The sequence below is a fragment of the Cydia fagiglandana genome, chromosome 19 (assembly GCF_963556715.1).
Source record: "Cydia fagiglandana chromosome 19, ilCydFagi1.1, whole genome shotgun sequence".
NCBI lineage: Eukaryota > Metazoa > Arthropoda > Insecta > Lepidoptera > Tortricidae > Cydia > Cydia fagiglandana.
The window spans coordinates 10172247-10190140 of NC_085950.1; the positions used below are offsets into that span (position 1 = coordinate 10172247).

Below are 17894 nucleotides of genomic sequence, written 5' to 3' on the forward strand. Positions count from 1 at the left end.
CCTATTTTACTGACAAGGAATTTACTTAGCAATGGTCAATAAAGACGCGTGCATTCTATGCGGGATTGTTTAACTGATAGGCATGGTTTAGTGAAGATTTTGCAGGAATTTAAAAACTGTGGACTGGAATTTTGTATTTGACGTTTGGTTTGGTTGGATTTTATTCAGTAAGTGCTTTAAAACTTCAAATGCTTACTCTACTTCTGCCTTACCTCTTATTTCAAGGGTTTAAAGTCTAACTTAGAGAAATAAATTCATACTACTCTCTCCTCCACAAAATGAGTAAATTACAAATTAGTACAAATCTTGTCACATCAAATCTGCCAATCGGCGATATAAGCTAGGTCTTAAACAAACTTCTGGTTTGCTGTCAAGTCAGGTGTCAATGTCAAAAGTGCAAACGTCACAACATCACAGCGAATCGCTTGATTTGATTGTCTCGCAAATATTGAAAATCACTTCATTCAGCGAATTTGTGGTTATCGGACTGCTCTAGATAGATTTGATAAGAGATAATAAATTGCTAAAACTTTGAATTTATAATTTTAAATAAAACTAAACATGGGTGTTGACTTTTTCGGTTTTGCGTACGCCGCAACTGTTGCCGCTGGCGGTATTATGGGTTACGCAAAGGCAGGTTAGTATTATAATTTATTCCGGTCCATTAAACTAGCATTTCATCAAAACATTAAGAATTTTCTAGAAAAAAAAAAGTTGTACCAGTTTTATGAAAGAGGTTTTACAGTGATGTTTTGTGTTTAGGTAATATTACACTATTTCAATACTGATCATAATATCTGAAGCGTGAAGAATCTTTGATAACTTATCTATACAAGTGCATACTTATCTTAATTAAGTTCACTTTCGTAAAAGAGAGCTCAAGCTGTTTGGATCAACTATATAGTACTTTGAAACATCAAAACCCACCAATTCTCAGGCATTTGCGAGTTTTGATATATTGTGTATCAAATCATACGTGCTATATCGTAGCTGGTGGAAGGGAGACGGTCAATGATATATATGATAATGGATGGTATTTTGACGGCCTTTGTCACCTTCCCTCCTTCCTTCCTTCCTTTTTGTTTTTTTGTTTTTTGTGACCTAAAAAAATTGAGTTAAGTTTTATCTATTATTGTACAGTCACCAGCAATAATATGTTACTCTTCGAAGGCTGCAAAAATATGTGACATGCACTTATGGCTCTACAAATAAGATCGTGTCAGATATTTTTGCGGCCTTCATTGTGTAACATATTATTGCAGGTGACTGTACCTACCTAAATATTAGCCTATACTATTTGAATAAAAGTTTTAACCTTGTAAGTCCCCATGAAATCCCTATGAATATCCTCTTCTAAGTATCCTCAAAAAGTACAGTCGCCATCATATATATAGGAGTGGCCAAGGTATTCAAAAACATCTGAACACGCACTCTAATGCGTTGATTATAGAGGCGTGTTCAGATACTTTTGAGCACCTTTGCTGATCCGATATATCTGATGGCGACTGTACTTTTTAAAATAATTCAACAAATCAATATCCAAATTGCATTTGTCTTGGCAAGTTTTGCCGTGTGGTAATATAGACTTTACAATAATTTTGATTAGTCTATGCAGTCTCAATGAAAACAAACTTAATTGAATGTGTGGTCATACTCATGATAACATTCAAGGCATAACAGTGCATTGTTTTATAAGAGGGTTATATTGAAACAGTCATTCTTGCATTACTTACACTTACCTATACCTACAATATAACAAAGAGAAGTAACCATAGATAGTAGTGACTTATACTTATGAGGTGTTTGTTAAGGAAAACTAAAAATAAATTACTGTACACTAGACTAGAACAAACTGGTTTATTGCATAATAGATAAAGTTTCCTAGCTTAACACATTCAGTGCCGAAAACCCGACTATCGGGTATTTTATGATTTCGTTCCCAGGCTGGACGACCCGATAATGGGGATCGTGGTACCACTGCTTTATATGACGAAATTGTTGATACCTGGCGCGGACTACTTGTTTGGCTGGGTGGCAATGAATGTGTTGTGTGATTATAAAATCAAGAAGGAACACTTCCATCTGTCCGTAAACATAGTGGGCAAAGTTGTAAAATAGTAAAAATAGGATATTTTTAGATTTTATTGCCTCAAACTTTGTTCTTCTTTCCAGGATCCATCCCGTCTCTTGGTGCTGGCCTCATCTTTGGTTCCATTTTAGGTAAGAATATAAATTGTCATTTATGTGCATCAACTATTATTCTTATCATAAGTCTAAAAACGGTGTTTGTTTAATTTAATTCTGGACACCATGCAGTTACCACAGTACTAGTGAATTACCTATTTTCAAAGATTGTTACCGGTATAACTAAAAATCAAAATATCTCATAGCTTTCACATTATTTCTTTGGTATTATAGAATAGTATTTAGGTAAGGATAAATTGATCAGGTTAGCTAAATTGAGTACAAAAATATACGTAAACAACCAAGATATCGAAATTGAATACCGGTTAATTTGTGTGAAAAATATACTGGCATTTGGGCCTATTTTTCAAAGGTCTCGAAGATCCACTGTCTATGGAAATTAACCAATTAATTTTTAAATTAAAAGAATAAAGACATTATTATTATTATGATTGACCCATTGCTGGGCATAGGCCTCCCTTCTATTTTTCTACGTATTGAGGTATTGTTATAGAAATATATAAAATAATAAACAAGTACGTGTAGTGAATTAAATATTTAAATCAACAGGTATTGGCGCATATCAAATCAGCAGGGATCCCTCTAACTACCAGCTGATGCTTGGAACCACCACCGTCTTGGGAGGTCTTATGGGATACAGGTAGGTTATTCACACGTTGTACCAGTCACAGAATAAATAATAGTACTAGGTGCAGAAGACTCACTCTAACAAAACGCGTCTGTTACGATCGGGACAGATATGGCCGCTAGGTGGCGACAGCGCCACGTGCGGCTTATGGCTAGCCAACAAAATTGGCGTGGAACGGATGTACTTACTTCTAGCTACGCATGTACTGTATTATGGAACTGTAGCAATAAAGCGACGAAATCGCGGAGTGATCCACGCCTGCCATAAAGAAATTTTCTTAATTTAAGTAGGTATATTTAATATTCTAGTACGCGAACATAGTGTAACGTATTTTCTCGGAAACGTACTTACTACTTTTTCGTACATACGTGCTTTTTGTACTGAGACTGACTGAAATAGCAAGACACGTTCGTGTCCGTTTCCGTGAAAATTAGAGCATGCAATGTCAGTCTCGGGAAAGGTTTCAAATTTCCCGGGATTGGGTCAGGACCAGTTCCGAGAATTCGGGAAATTTCGGGAAAATTAATAAAGTTAACATTTTGATTGAAATTATTATAACTAAATGATTAGTTAATATTTCTATTAGTTTTTAAACTAAATCATACTTAACGGTTGATATTTCGACTAAAATATACCTATCTATAATGTCAATATTCAAATTCAGACGTTTTCTAAGAATCAACTAACTAAGTAACTAATACGAGTAATACGGCTCAGCAACCCAAAGAGGGTCTTGGCTTCCGAAACGAAAGCACGCCACTTTTCCCGATCCTGCGCCGTTTCCTGCTAATTATCGGCTTAAAGCTGACGCAGATCTGCTTCCACACTGTCTCCCCAGTGGTACTTGGGCCGACCTACCGGGCGGCCACCAGTCGGTCTTCCCAGGTATGCCCTCTTGGTAGCCCGATCCTCTCCTATTCTTAATAGGTGACCGAACCAGCGAAGTCTGTGGGATTTCGTTTCGACGATGATATTGGGTCCAGCCACCAACTCCTCGATTTCGGGGTTCTCCCGTATCCTCCACGTGCCGTTGTCTCTTTTGATAGGTCCCAGGATCTTGCGAAAGATCTTTTTTTCCGCTACCAGGAGCTGACTTTCCTCTTTTTGTGTTAGTGTTCAGGCCTCGCACCAATACATAAGGATTGGTCGGATAACGGTCTTATATATCCTTAACTTAGTATTTCTGCTGAGAAGCCTGGACATCAACACTTTATGGAGGGCTGCGCTGCATCGCATGGCGTTTTAGATGCGAATATTGATCTCCTCCTATCCCTAACATGGAGACTTCCGCGCTGAACTCGTGTATTTTTGTAGCGCTTCATGTATTCAGTTTTTGACTGGTTAACCCTGTGACCTATCCTAGGGGCCTCTCTCTCCAAGACACTGGCTGCCTGTACTACTTCATCGCGGCTTTCCCCTAATAAAGCCAGGTCGTCCGCGTACCCTATCACTTTGTGCTTGCCGCTCAATTCCAGCCTTATGTCCAACGTTAACACTTTTCGGACAACATGTTCAAGGGCTAAGTTGAAAAGCATGGGTGATAAGGTATCTCCCTGCTTTAGACCGGTCATCACCTTGAATTCCTCGGTCAGCTCACCGCCTACCCTGACACGCATCCTACACTCTTTTGTTGCTGTACTACTAGTTTTCTAGGGATATTAAAATGTACAAGAATGGCATACGGAGTGTCCCTATCTATGCTGTCATAGGCCTTAGTAAAGTCCAAAAACAAAGAGTGAACGCTTTGGGCGTACTCCCACTTCTTCTTCATAATCTCTTTGAGCAAGGAAATCTGGTCCGTCGTGCTGCGGTTTCTGCGGAAACCACATTGGTAATCCCCAAGGATTCTTTCAGAATATGGTTCCAACCTCTTAAGCATTACGTCGGACAAAACTTTCTACGCTGTACCTAGTGAGTAAAGCGACTCCTCGATAGTTTGAGCATCTCTTTTTCGAGCCTTTTTTGTGGACTGGACAGATGACACTGACGGTAAATAACTGATCGCATCTAAACTCTGTCACTTAAACTGGATCTTAATCTGTTACAAATGTAACCAGTCGAAGAAAACGTACTCATATACCATTGCTCTGTTGAACAAAGTATTGTTTTAGAAAAAAAAAATTTATATATATATATATATATATATATATATATATATATATATATGTACAACATAATTTTGGCTTGTGGGTCATTCTAAGTTAAGAGGTATTAACGGTGTCCATGATACATATTCATACTTTTCTTAAACTATTTAAATAAATTATGGTAATTTCCCTTAAAAGATTGCATTTCCTCTATAGACACTCAATTTCAATTAATTAATTAATTCAGTTCTGTCACAATTGCCCCTCAAACATGCAAAAGTCCCCTCCCCTGGCCTGTCCCTTTGCAGGTTTTACAATAAATCAGTAATTTTATCCAGATGTAATTCCCATTAATCCATTAAATTTGGTATACTTCATAAATTAAAATAAATATTTATTGTAATGTTATTAATAAAATCCTTTAAATTTTTCATTTTCATAAAAAATATTTATGTTAAAGTTTGTCCCCCAAATTCTATGTCTCCTACCCTGGTTATTATGTAAATGTAAAAATATTGGGTTTATCATTTTAATTATTGAGATTTTAATCCCAATAACAATGCATTTGATTCAACACTAACAACCAACCCTGCGACAGTCATCTTTTGGTTCCAAATTGTCAGTCATTTTGATCATTGACCCCTTTACTTGACAATGTTGTTTTATGAAAGTGGTATCTCCCCTGGTCAGTTTTATTTCAAAATTATTGATATAAATACTTAATTGTATTTGTATATTTACTATAGTTTATGCATAGATTGTATAAATACTTATTTTAATTATTTACAATAAATACTTTCACAATTATATGTGTTTTGACATGAAAAAGTCACTCCCCTGGCGTCTTTCCCCTGGCGCATAATTTCCCAAAATGTACAGTGCAGGTATGAATTCTTGTTTAAATGAATCATTACACTTTAATTTGCTGGAATTTGTAAGACGGCTTGTCAAAATTTCGATTTTGTTTATGTTTTTAAAGAGATCAGGGGAGAGACCCTTCTCTCTTTATTACATAGAAAAAGTACGGTCTCTCCCCTGGTGTCTTCTAAAATGGTAAAAAATTAAAAAAATGACTGATAAGCTTACAAATATACATAAAAGAGTTGTTTCAATAAAAATATTGTATAATTAGATCAAAATTTTAACATTTATGTTGTGCCACTTTTTCATACAAGCGATTACCTCTTAACTTAGAATGACCCTTGTAGCCAATTCGCAATTAGACATAAATCGATATAACATAACATTTATAAATTTCCCGAAATTTCGATATTTTCCCGGGAATTTTGTCTCCAGTTCCGATACTGGCTGAAAGTGCCCGTTCCCGGGAATTCTCGAGAAAAATCAGTCTCGGGAATTCCCGGGAGCATGCCCTAGTGAAAATACGATGGAAAATAATTATGCACTAGAGTTAGACCAAAAAAAGTCTGCAGCGATTTCGTTAGTCCAGGCAGTGCAAGTGTCATTTTAAACGTCAAATTTCTATGAAATTATGACGTATAAATAACACTTGCATTGCGTGGGCTATCGAAATCGCTGCAGACTTTTCTGGCTCTAACTCACACCACAAAGACGTAAATACAAATTTATACGCCATTATAAATTTAGAATCTCCATTTATTTTTCGTTCCATTTTTTATCATGTGAGGCCGTATAAGGTAGAAGTACTCGACGCTGCACTAGTATTCGACATGGGCACTTTATGTCAAAGTGACAAGTATTAAATATGAATATAGAAAAATCTTTGCCGTTCAAATTTAACCTTTATTACTTTGACATAAAGTGCCCATGTCGAATATTAGTGCAGCCTTACTCATACTTACGAACATTTCCATGTTTCAGATTCTACAACAGCAGAAAGTTCATGCCAGCGGGCATAGTGTTCGTGTTGTCAGTCGGGATGCTAGCCAAGATACTCACCAAGCATGTCGGCTCGTCGCCAGTACCCATCAAATCTGGTTAAATTGAACTGTTGCCATCTTTGCTATACCAAAGAGAATTTGAAATAGAGTTACTGTAAGAATTAAATTCAAATGGCGTTTTAACAGTTTTCTGTTCTGTCGAAAGATGGCAGTAAATTTACAGCGGATACAGAATTTACTTTGACAATCCGTCTCTATACACTCTATTCTCTTTGGCCAAACTGTGACAATGCCCAGTGATTTAAATTAATTTATGTGCTAATTAACGCTTTTAAAGTATAGTTTTGAAGTTTTGAACAATGTTTTCCTGTTAAATGTGTTCCTGAGGTTTTTTCAAAGTGGGCAAAGTTGACACAAACTCGGTATTTTAGATTTGAGAAAGTAAAAATTATTTTGAAACTCAGCACAAGATCAAATTTAATAACCAATCAGCTTTTCTGACTTTTGTAAATGTCATAATGTAATATTATTACTATAATTTAGTTTACTGTACTCGTAGCATAATTGGGACATATTATTGAACTTATGTAGATTAAGTTAAACATTAAGAGATATTTGCACAACAGTTTTTTTGTTGTTGTCTGACCCTAAAGTTGTATGTCTTAGTCCATTCCAATTCCAACGGTAATAGAGTTTGACCAAGCTAAGTTTGCAGCGATTTTAATAGCACAGATTGTGCAAGTGTTATTTTAGACGTCAAACTTTTATGAAATTATATGACGTTTAAATAACCCTTGCAGTATGGGATCAAAATCGCTGTCACCTTAGCTTGGTCTAAATCTATTAAAATCGTCCCATTGGTGAAACTTATACTCTATCTTTAGGTATTTAAATATATGTAAACAAATCTTAGAGAATATAACCAACGGAGTGGTCATATGAACAGGCGTTCCCCTCTGTCGAAAATAGGCGGCCAATGGTCAACCACATGTCAACCACATTTATGGACTGACGTTTATCAGACATGGCTATGTTTACGGTACGTATACATTTGATGTGCCCCTCCCCCGCAAAAAACGGCAGACTATTTTGTACCGAAAATTATAGAGACATGATGGCGTCTCCGTTGGTTATATACTCTATGAAATAAATAATTTGTACATTTTTGGGTAGTAGTTATAACATTTATTGGTTACCCAACTCAGGTCAGGTCACTGAACGACCTGACTAACCTACATTATTTGATCATGATTGTTTTTATCTCCCTCAACTGGCTTAAGGAGCCATTTCAGGGTAGATTTTGTTTGCTTTTATTTAAATACCTAAAGATACAGACTATAGGATGGTCCAAAGAGTATATTTTTATTTTTTGCATTTGTATTCTGTAGTTTTCACATTAATTGTACAGCTTGGAAAAAAAGAGTAGAAATTAAAAAGTGGCAACACTGTAGTGTCGTCCCGTTTTCTTATGTATACTGGTTTGAAAGGGACGACACTAAAGTGTTGCCACTTTTTAATTTATACTCTTTTTTTGCCAGGCTGTACTGTATCGTTTATTTATGACGTTATTTCTAGGTGATCCAGAAGAAGCCTGATGTTTTTTTATATCTCGAAATTAGGCAAATAAAGGTGTTGGGACTGAAAACAGTTTTGTTCATTAATTACAGTGTGACATAAAATAGTAGAATTTAAATGAGGGCGCCACTTTCTACGTGACTGTCATATTTGTGACGTAAACATGGCAACAATTTAGTATGGATTTTTTTTAGTTCAATTTTATTTAATTTCTACTATGGGGCTGTCCATAAATTACATCATCGATTTTTGACGATTTTTGACCCCCCTCCGCTATAATCATCCAAAAATCATGCTTCAAATGACCCCATTTCCTCCTACTTCATGCTACCGTTATCCGATGTCCAGACCCCCCCCCCCCTAATTTGAAATGACGTAATTTATGAATAGCCCCTATGTTATGTCGCACTATATGTATTAACAGAAATAGGGACCAATGGCGCTTTTCAATATAGTTTGGATAGTTTACCTTACCTAGATACCTGCATAGGGTGACTGCTAGTTATTGGCCACTACATAGTAAGTGGCCTTTCCTAACAAATCAGAATGAAACAAGCCAAAAGAAGTCTTATTGTTAACACATTCAACACCAAGAACCCGACTGTCGGGTACACTGTTCGTAGCGACTACGCGCTACATACGGCGAAACCGTGGCTACGCGCTACGAGCGTAACCCGTAGCACTTAGTGGTAATGAATGTGTTAAGAGTGGCCCTAGTAGCATTTTCGTTGGGGCCCACGGTGCCAACGGTAGGGAAAACGTTGGGATGAGGTTCGTTCCGTACCCAACATTAATTTTGTATTGGCCCACCATCGCATTTACCAACATTCGCTGTGGCACAGATGCCCAACAATGGGCCTTTGTGTATTTTGGTACCGTTGGCTAAACAACGATAATATTCGTTGGCCCAATGACGACATATATCGCATTTACCAACATTGGCAGTGGCAGTGATGCCCAACAATGGGCCTTTGTGTATTTTGCTACCGTTCGCTAAACAACGATAACATTCGTTGGCCCAATGGTGACGAATACCGCATTTACCAACATTGGCTGTGGCACGGATGTCCAACAATGGGCCTTTGTGTATTTTGGTAACGTTGGCTAATCAACGATATCATCCGATGGCCCAATGATGACAAATATCGCATTTACCAACATTGGCTGTGGCACAATTGCCCAACAATGGGCCTTTGTGTATTTTGGTAACGTTGGCTAATCAACGATATCATCCGATGGCCCAATGATGACAAAAATCACATTTACCAACATTGGCTGTGGCACTGATGCCCAACAATGGGCCTTTGTTTATTTTGGTAACGTTGGCTAATCAACGATATCATCCGATGGCCCAATGACGACAAATATCGCATTTACCAACATTGGCTGTAGCATTGATGCCCAACAACGGGCCTTTGTTTATTTTGGTAACGTTGGCTAATCAACGATATCATCCGATGGCCCAATGACGACTAATATCGCATTTACCAACATTGGCTGTAGCATTGATGCCCAACAATGGGCCTTTGTGTATTTTGGTAACGTTGGCTAATCAACGATATCATCCGATGGCCCAATGACGACAAATATTGCATTTACCAACATTGGCTGTAGCATTGATGCCCAACAATGGGCCTTTGTGTATTTTGGTAACGTTGGCTAATCAACGATATCATCCGATGGCCCAATGATGACAAATATCGCATTTACCAACATTGGCTGCGGCACTGATGCCCAACAATGGGCCTTTGTTTATTTTGGTAACGTTGGCTAATCAACGATGGCCCAATGACGACAAATATTGCATTTACCAACATTGGCTGTAGCATTGATGCCCAACAATGGGCCTTTGTGTATTTTGGTAACGTTGGCTAATCAACGATATCATCCGATGGCCCAATGATGACAAATATCGCATTTACCAACATTGGCTGTGGCACTGATGCCCAACAATGGGCCTTTGTTTATTTTGGTAACGTTGGCTAATCAACGATATCATATGATGGCCCAATGACGACAAATATCGCATTTACCAACATTGGCTGTAGCATTGAGGCCCAACAATGGGCCTTTGTGTATTTTGCTACCGTTCGCTAAACAACGATAACATTCGTTGGCCCAATGGTGACGAATACCGCATTTACCAACATTGGCTGTGGCACGGATGCCCAACAATGGGCCTTTGTGTATTTTGGTAACGTTGGCTAGTCATAGATATCATCCGATGGCCCAATGATGACAAATATCGTATTTACCAACATTGGCTGTGGCACGGATGCCCAACAATGGGCCTTTGTGTATTTTGGTAACGTTTGCTAGTCATAGATATCATCCGATGGCCCAATGATGACAAATATCGTATTTACCAACATTGGCTGTGGCACTGACGCCTAACAATGGGCCTTTGTGTATTTTGGTACCGGTGGCTAAACAACGATAACATTCGTTGGCCCAGTGAGCACATATATCGCGTTTACCAACATTGGCTGTGGTACTGATGCCCAACAATACCAGTTGAGTTTGCTTGTGGCGTCACTAGATGGCGTTACTGTCTCCAAACATCGAAGTTATAGTTATTTTTTCGATTATTCCGTATATAATCATAATATTTTTTTAAAGTAACTTATAAATCTAATAGCTATAACTATAAAATTTATACATAAATTTAAAAAATTGTATTTTACCAACATTTCCTCAATTTAAATCTCAAAAAACATAAATCTCGCTTACGAAGTTTCGAAGGGCGGTTAGTATATATACAAATTAGAGTGTATAGTAAGTGTACTTGCTTCGGCAGTACATATACTAAAATTGGAACGATACAGAGAAGATTAACAACAACTGCTGCCTAGGGCCTTCATGTGGATACAACCAATGCCTACCGTAGTGTAATTGTAATATTTATCAGCAAAGGCCCAACGTCGTATTACACAACCACTTACTTAACGTAGGGTAACTGTAGGACTCGTAAACAAAAGCCCATTACATAATTAGACTGTAGGCACACTATAAATTACACAACTATTTACCTACGGTAGTATTGTAAGAATCCTACACAAGGCCCAACGTTAAAGTTACAATGTTGGCCCTTTGTGGGACAAGCTGTGTTGGGCCTTCAACCTGGTGCACGACTACCTACCGACCTACCTGACTTGCCGTTGGGTAATTGTTGAATTTGCAAACAGAAGCACAACGAAAAAATTGCCCTTTTTTATTTTTTTGCAGTTGGCCCTACAGCAAGCCATACTGCCAAATGTAACAATTAACCAACCATCAAACAAAGGTGTATAGGCCCAACCACGGGGCCCAACCAAAACCACCACCGTTGAATAATTGTATGATTTATTTAAATAGGCCCAACGAAAAAATTACTCTAATGGCCCTCTGTTGGGAATCTTCGGGAGGGCCTTTGTCGAGGGCCCTCCAGCAAATCGTACGGCCAAATGTAACAATTAACCAACCATCAAACAAATGTGTATAGGCCCAACCACGGCCCAACCAAAACCACCACCGTTGAATAATTGTATGATTTATTTAAATAGGCCCAACGAAAAAATTACTCTTATGGCCCTCTGTTGGGAATCTTCGGGAGGGCCTTTGTCGAGGGCCCTCCAGCAAATCGTACGGCCAAATATAACGGTTGCCCAACTAATACGTAAACAAAGGCCCAACAAAATCCCTACAAGAAAATGCTATTAGGGGGTCAATAACTAAAGTAATCAACCTACATGATATATGGTAATATTGAATGGAAATAAAACAACGTACACAGATTTCATTATTTTCTATTTTCTTCTTAATATTTAAACAATTTGGGAAAACTAAAAACCATACATAAATAGTTTGAACATAATAAATAGCAGTGATGTAAAGTTTCCGGCAAGTGATGTGACTGGTCATAGTCAACCGTCATTTTCTTTAATTCTATTGGTAACTTTGTTTTTTTAAAGAACTAGGTGCCATAAATAATTTTATTAATATAGAAAGGCTTAAAATTAGAAAACTAAATTTCGTGTCAAGTATAGTTACAAAAACTATGGGAATGTTTATTTTTATTTTATAAAAATGTGTTCCATAGATAAAAAATACTTTTTGAGTGGACTGTTCTATTTTCGAAGCGCGAGCCAGTCGCATTTTAGTTTTATTTCAACAGTCAAATACATATAAAACTTAAATCAATTACAATCTTAAAAATAATTGTATAAAAGGCACTTTGTGGCAGTTTCTTTTAAGTAACCTTATAAAGAGGCTTCTTTTACAACCAACAAAAAAAATAGTCTAAGGAGTATTTCTACATTGAATCCAAAAACCGATCTATTTCGGATTAAAAAAATAATCGTCGTCCATTCAGTTTTTACAAAACTACAACCTAATGTACTTATAGACTTCAATATTAATAGTAACACAATCACATTGTAATATCACACACAGAACTGTGTCCGACACACATAAAAGTTTTGTCTTCAGACACATTTGACACACACACGACGCCATCCCGTAATTACCCGCTGAATATTAATTATTACCATTCGTAATTAATGAAAATAAATGCAGGCAAAGTAATAATTCTGCTTGCATTTATTTCGAGGTTTTTATAGATTACAGGAATTAATATTCGTGTAATATTCAATACTACGGGACATGCGCTCGTTTCACAATCTGTAATTGTAGCTTAGAGGCTGGAAACGGACTATCCAGGTAGGCTTTAGGTTCTAGAGTCTAGACCTAGTACGCTCTAATAGTCTCTGGCATCCAGCTTGGCAGTCTTCATGGTTCGGCCCGCTCGCTCTCGCTAATGGCGGCTGAAACATAATTACAGGCGTTAATATTGACAATAAGTACCTAGGTAAGTAATTAAAATTACTATTTACAAGTGTATAAAGTAACACGTACTCTAAAGACTTTATAATTACTTATTGTAATTAATTATGTACAGTTATGTTTTGGCTTTTTCCAAAGGATTACCAATTTAGGAATTAAATTCTCTAACGCAACATGAATTTAGTTATAAACTTAACATACTTTTATAAAGATCTACAAATGTTTTTATTTTACAATTACTGTAATTAATATAAACTGAACTACTTGGGATGTATTTACAAAGTAATTAAATATGAGTGAGTATCGACGCATATCAAAATACTCTAAAATCGAAATTATCGTCAATACTGATAGAAACAATGATCATCGGTGGTCCTACTGGACCTTACGTTTTTTCAATATTAAGTTTTAGTCCATTCGGTACTTATTATGTACTTAATGTAAGTATCATCACGCTCCACGATCGTTGCGCCATTAAGGGTCCCAGCTAAATTGGTTGTACAATACTTACGCTATATGTATTATTTCCAATTTAGCAAGAACCCCAAAATGGCATAACAATCCCGTGTGGTGACTGTACATGCATTTAATTAAGCTTGATATGTATCGATATAAAAATTATAGCCACATTAATTATTATAAGGTTGGAAACGTGATAGGTAATAAATGTCCTGATTGATAAGTTATATACAAACACGTATGCATTCACAGATTGTAATGTGTTGAGTCGAATGTACAACGTTGAAAGATCTGTAATGTGTGAATATGTACACGATATTGAGGTAGAAAAATTACAATTTGACACTTTTAATTACATTGGTATTGCAGTCGCATAAAAACAGAATTAAGTGTACTTATTAACTGATTAAAACTATTATCGATTAATAAACCTTAGGTAGGTTAGTAGGTACAGTCACCTGCAATAATATGTTACTCTTCGAACGCAGCAAAAATATGTGACACGCACTTATGGCTCTACAAATAAGATCGTGTCAGATATTTTTGCGGCCTTCGTTGTGTAACATATTATTGCAGGTGACTGTACGTGTACAAGCCTAGCCCTAGATAACAATTGTAATCGTGTACAGAAGTCAAATTGTAATTTTCATTATTGGTTTTTGGTTGCAATGAGTATAGACATGTGATATACTGATGTAGAAGACACAATGAGCTATGTAACAGAAACATCGATGGTAGAAGGATGACTCCAATGCCGCCGGTGAGACCCGTTCCTTACCAATATTGTGTTTTGGCACTACTGTCGTATGATCTCCCCACTCGTCAAATTCCTTTGGTAAGAGAACACCAATCTCGCTGGTTCTATTTGTACTTGTTGGACGTTTGCGTCTGGCCTTATGGAGTTATCACTTGACTTCGCTAGGGAGTAATGAGTCCCGAATTTGTAGCTAGACCTTGAACCCTTTTCTGGATAAGGATTCTTTGTCGTAGATCTTCCGAAATAGGTATCGAAATCGTCTTTGCTGTAAAATCCGGCTCTCTTCGGTTCGCTTCTGTTGACTTCTTTCGTTGTTCTTGAGAAGAAATCGTGGAAGTCATATGGACTTTTCGTTGTCGATATAGAGTATTTATTGAAAGATGGCGGGTATGTTATACTACTTGGTTGCGTGACTGTTTGTCTTTCTGTGTATTCTATTGGTTTCTTTGTCGTGTAGAAGTAGTATATGGGCGGGTTTTCTGTTGTTGAAGTGGTCGTTGTTGTATATATTGAGTTTGTGGTCTTGTATGTTTGGTATTTTGGTTTGTATGTCGACGTGCTAGGTACTATTGGCTGAGTCGTTTCTTCGTAACTATTGTAAAATAAGTCGTATTAGTATGTTGTTGACTTGTTGTGTGAATGCTTGTCCACATACTGACTTAAACGAGAGTGTGCTGTGTTCTCATTTATGACGTCAGTGTTGTGTTTTTTTAATTATTTGTTTATCAATTCTCATGCTAAATTCTTCATTTTTACAAATATGAAATCAGTAGGTAGGTACTCAATATCTTTTAACCTCCTGAGTTGAGTTCCAGAAGCAAAGGGCTTGGTTTTTTAATTTGAAATTATCTACTATTCATGCCATCGAAAGTAAAATTTTGAATTACATAGAACCTCATGAGGTTAAAATATAAAACTTCTTATCAACTAATCAAATACCAAAACTCTAAAAATTTATTTCATACTTACAGGAATAATATGCTAATATACTTAATTACTCATGGTACAATTACTGGTAATAAAGTGAGTAACCTCGTAATAATGATTACCACCGGTAATAAAGTACGATACTTAATTACCACACCGGTATTAAATGCGTACGGCAATAGCGCCACTTGCACCATCCCACTAACCCGGAGTGAAGCGGTTAAACCGTTAACCCAGTGTCAAATTGTACTGGTAACCATGGTAACTCCAGGTTAAACCGGATAACCCGGGCTAGGGGCTGTCCATAAATTTTTGACCCCCCCCCCCTAAAATCATCAAAAAATCATGCTTCAAATTACCCCATTTCCTCCTACGTCATGCTACCATCATCCGATGTCCAGACCCCCCCCCCAATTTGAAATGACGTAATTTATGAATAGCCCCCTAGTGGGATGGTGCAAGTGGCCCTTAGTTGTTAATATTGTATACCACGTGTAGTAATAATGATTACCACAGGTAATAAAATGTGTGTGCAATAATTACCTGGTAATATTGCCGTAGAACGGGCTCGTGTCCGGACGGACGTAGCTCGGCGTGTGCTGCGAGTAGTCCGGTATTATGTTCTCGTGCTCGGTTATACATCTACCGTTTATGCAGTACTGAAACAAACACATTGGCACAGAATAAATAATAGTACTAGGTACAGAAGACTCGCTCTCTAACAAAACGCGTCTGTTACGATCAAAGGGCCTACCGCGAACCACTTTCGACGTGTTGCCTCCCTGTCACACTTACGTACGAATTTACAAGTGCGACAGAAAGGCAACACGTCGAAGGTGGTTCGCGGTAGGCCCTCAGGACAGATATGGCCGCTAGGTGGCGACAGCGCCACGCGCGGCTTACCTATGGCTTTCCCCAAAATTGGGGCGGAACGGATGTACTTTTAGCTACCTGTAGCAAAGCGACGGAATCGCGGAGTGAGCCTCGCCTGACATTGGTAAATTTCCGAATTAGAAGTGGTACAACACTATCGCACCGCACCGCGACCTTGATGCGTCACACCCATAAGTGAGAGCGAGGAAGAGATATCTGATTCTTGCTCTCACTTATGGGTGCGACACACACACATGTCGCGCGAGTGACTTAAAACAAATGAGTCTAAACCGTAAAATTATTTAATATTGGTATATTCTACTTTAATTTGGGAACTATCTTACAAATTGAATGTAGTGCCTAATCCTTTACGAGTACCATCGCATTTTCACGGAAACGTTAAAACGTGTCATGCTATTTCAGTCAATCTTACAAGCAATCTTTAGTACAAGAAGTACTAAGGTTAACTAAAGCACAGAATAAATAATAGTACTAGGTACACTCTCTAACAAAACGCGTCTATTACGACAGTTATGACGGCACAGAGCAAACGCGAACAGTCGCCCGTTCCGTAGCGGTGTGCGGCAACTATTTCTGTTAGACACCGAAATAGGTGTGAACCGCATGTAATGGCTCCTCTACACGATGGGCCAACGCCGGCCACTCCAAGGGCCGCAGCCATGCGGTAGAATGAGATAGCAATATCACTTGCTCCCTCTAATGCATAAATGCGTCCCTTGGAGTGGCCGGCGTTGGCCCATCGTGTAGAGGAGCCATAAGTAGCGACGCGGCCAAATCGCGGAGGGAGCCACGCCTGACTGAAGTAAAGCCCGCTCCACACTCGTGTGCGAATCAGCGAACGCGAGTGTGGACTCGATTTTGCAAATTGCGCACGAGTGTAGAGTGGGCTCAACATGAAGAATACGAAGACAGGTACCTGTCCGTCGCCACATGGCGACCCTTCGGCGGCCGGTCGGTAGGCGACGCAGTACCCGCTGGCGGCGTCGAAGCAGAACAACTGCGCGCACACTCGCTCGTCTTTGAAACACGCGCTGTAACAGAAAGGAGGGGTTTCAATTTTAATTCTTCTTAGACAGTGTCTATATAAGCTTATAAGTAGTCATAGGCGTACCCAGCATTTTTTAAAGGGTGGGACAGAAGTATGGTTACGTGCCTTAATTGTTCCTAAAAATTTTTAGCTTCTTGTCAGACCACTGTGGTGTGACAGACCAGGGTGGGGCAAGTTGCCCCACTTGCCCCACCGTGCCTATGCCTATGTAAGTAGTATTTATAGTTCTGCAACTCAGTCAATTTTTAAAGCAATATTAACGATGATAGGTAGTTGCCGATGCCGCCGGCACCCTAGGTTAAGTTTTGAGATACGAGCCTTTTAGCTCTTTTTTTAGGGCTCGCCTCATCCCTGACGCCTAAAAGGCTAAAAGCCTATTTTACTAATTACATAGAAATAGGCTTTTAGCCTTTTAGGCGTCAAGAAATGAGGCGAGCCCTACAAAAAGCTAAAAGGCTCGAGTGTTTTGGATCACTAGTCCTGGTGCCTATATCCTTGCAGCACTACGCACCAACCACATGGCCTGGTGGCACGAAGGTCTCGTAACCAGGCCATTAAAAAAAACTTGGCCTGGCAACGCAACAAGCCTTCCTCGTAAAAAATTTAAAAAGGCGCGCAATTCAAAATTTGT

The 17894-nt window shown here is 38.3% G+C and overlaps 2 protein-coding genes across 5 annotated transcripts in view; one reads left to right on the plus strand and one right to left on the minus strand.

Annotated features, from left to right (window-relative positions):
* Positions 1-395: 395 nt before the first annotated feature.
* LOC134673775 (transmembrane protein 14C) lies at positions 396-8427 on the plus strand. Its single transcript, XM_063531799.1, has 4 exons — positions 396-637; positions 2173-2220; positions 2755-2845; positions 6763-8427. The coding sequence occupies exons 1-4, from the start codon at positions 562-564 to the stop codon at positions 6881-6883; spliced, it is 336 nt and encodes a 111-aa protein (XP_063387869.1). The 5' UTR covers positions 396-561; the 3' UTR covers positions 6884-8427.
* Positions 8428-12126: 3699 nt separating this feature from the next.
* LOC134673729 (A disintegrin and metalloproteinase with thrombospondin motifs like) overlaps positions 12127-17894 on the minus strand; it is a 222305-nt gene continuing 216537 nt past the window's right edge. For 3 of the 4 annotated variants that reach the window (XM_063531732.1, XM_063531730.1, XM_063531731.1), the window contains exons 14-17: positions 17132-17246; positions 15865-15980; positions 14416-14986; positions 12127-13159 (exon numbers count right to left, since the gene is read on the minus strand). In XM_063531732.1, the coding sequence (XP_063387802.1) occupies positions 14434-14986; positions 15865-15980; positions 17132-17246 (784 nt within the window). In that variant the 3' untranslated portion in view covers positions 12127-13159; positions 14416-14433. The remainder of the gene's footprint in view (positions 13160-14415; positions 14987-15864; positions 15981-17131; positions 17247-17894) is intronic. The other variant, XM_063531733.1, reaches the window with a different exon arrangement.

Coding starts and splice junctions, on each gene's coding strand:
- LOC134673775 (XM_063531799.1), top strand. CDS start 562: ATGGGTGTTGACTTTTTCGGTTTTGCGTACGCCGCAACTGTTGCCGCT. Junction 638..2,172: donor TATGGGTTACGCAAAGGCAG/GTTAGTATTATA, acceptor TCTTCTTTCCAG/GATCCATCCCGTCTCTTGGT. Junction 2,846..6,762: donor GGAGGTCTTATGGGATACAG/GTAGGTTATTCA, acceptor TCCATGTTTCAG/ATTCTACAACAGCAGAAAGT.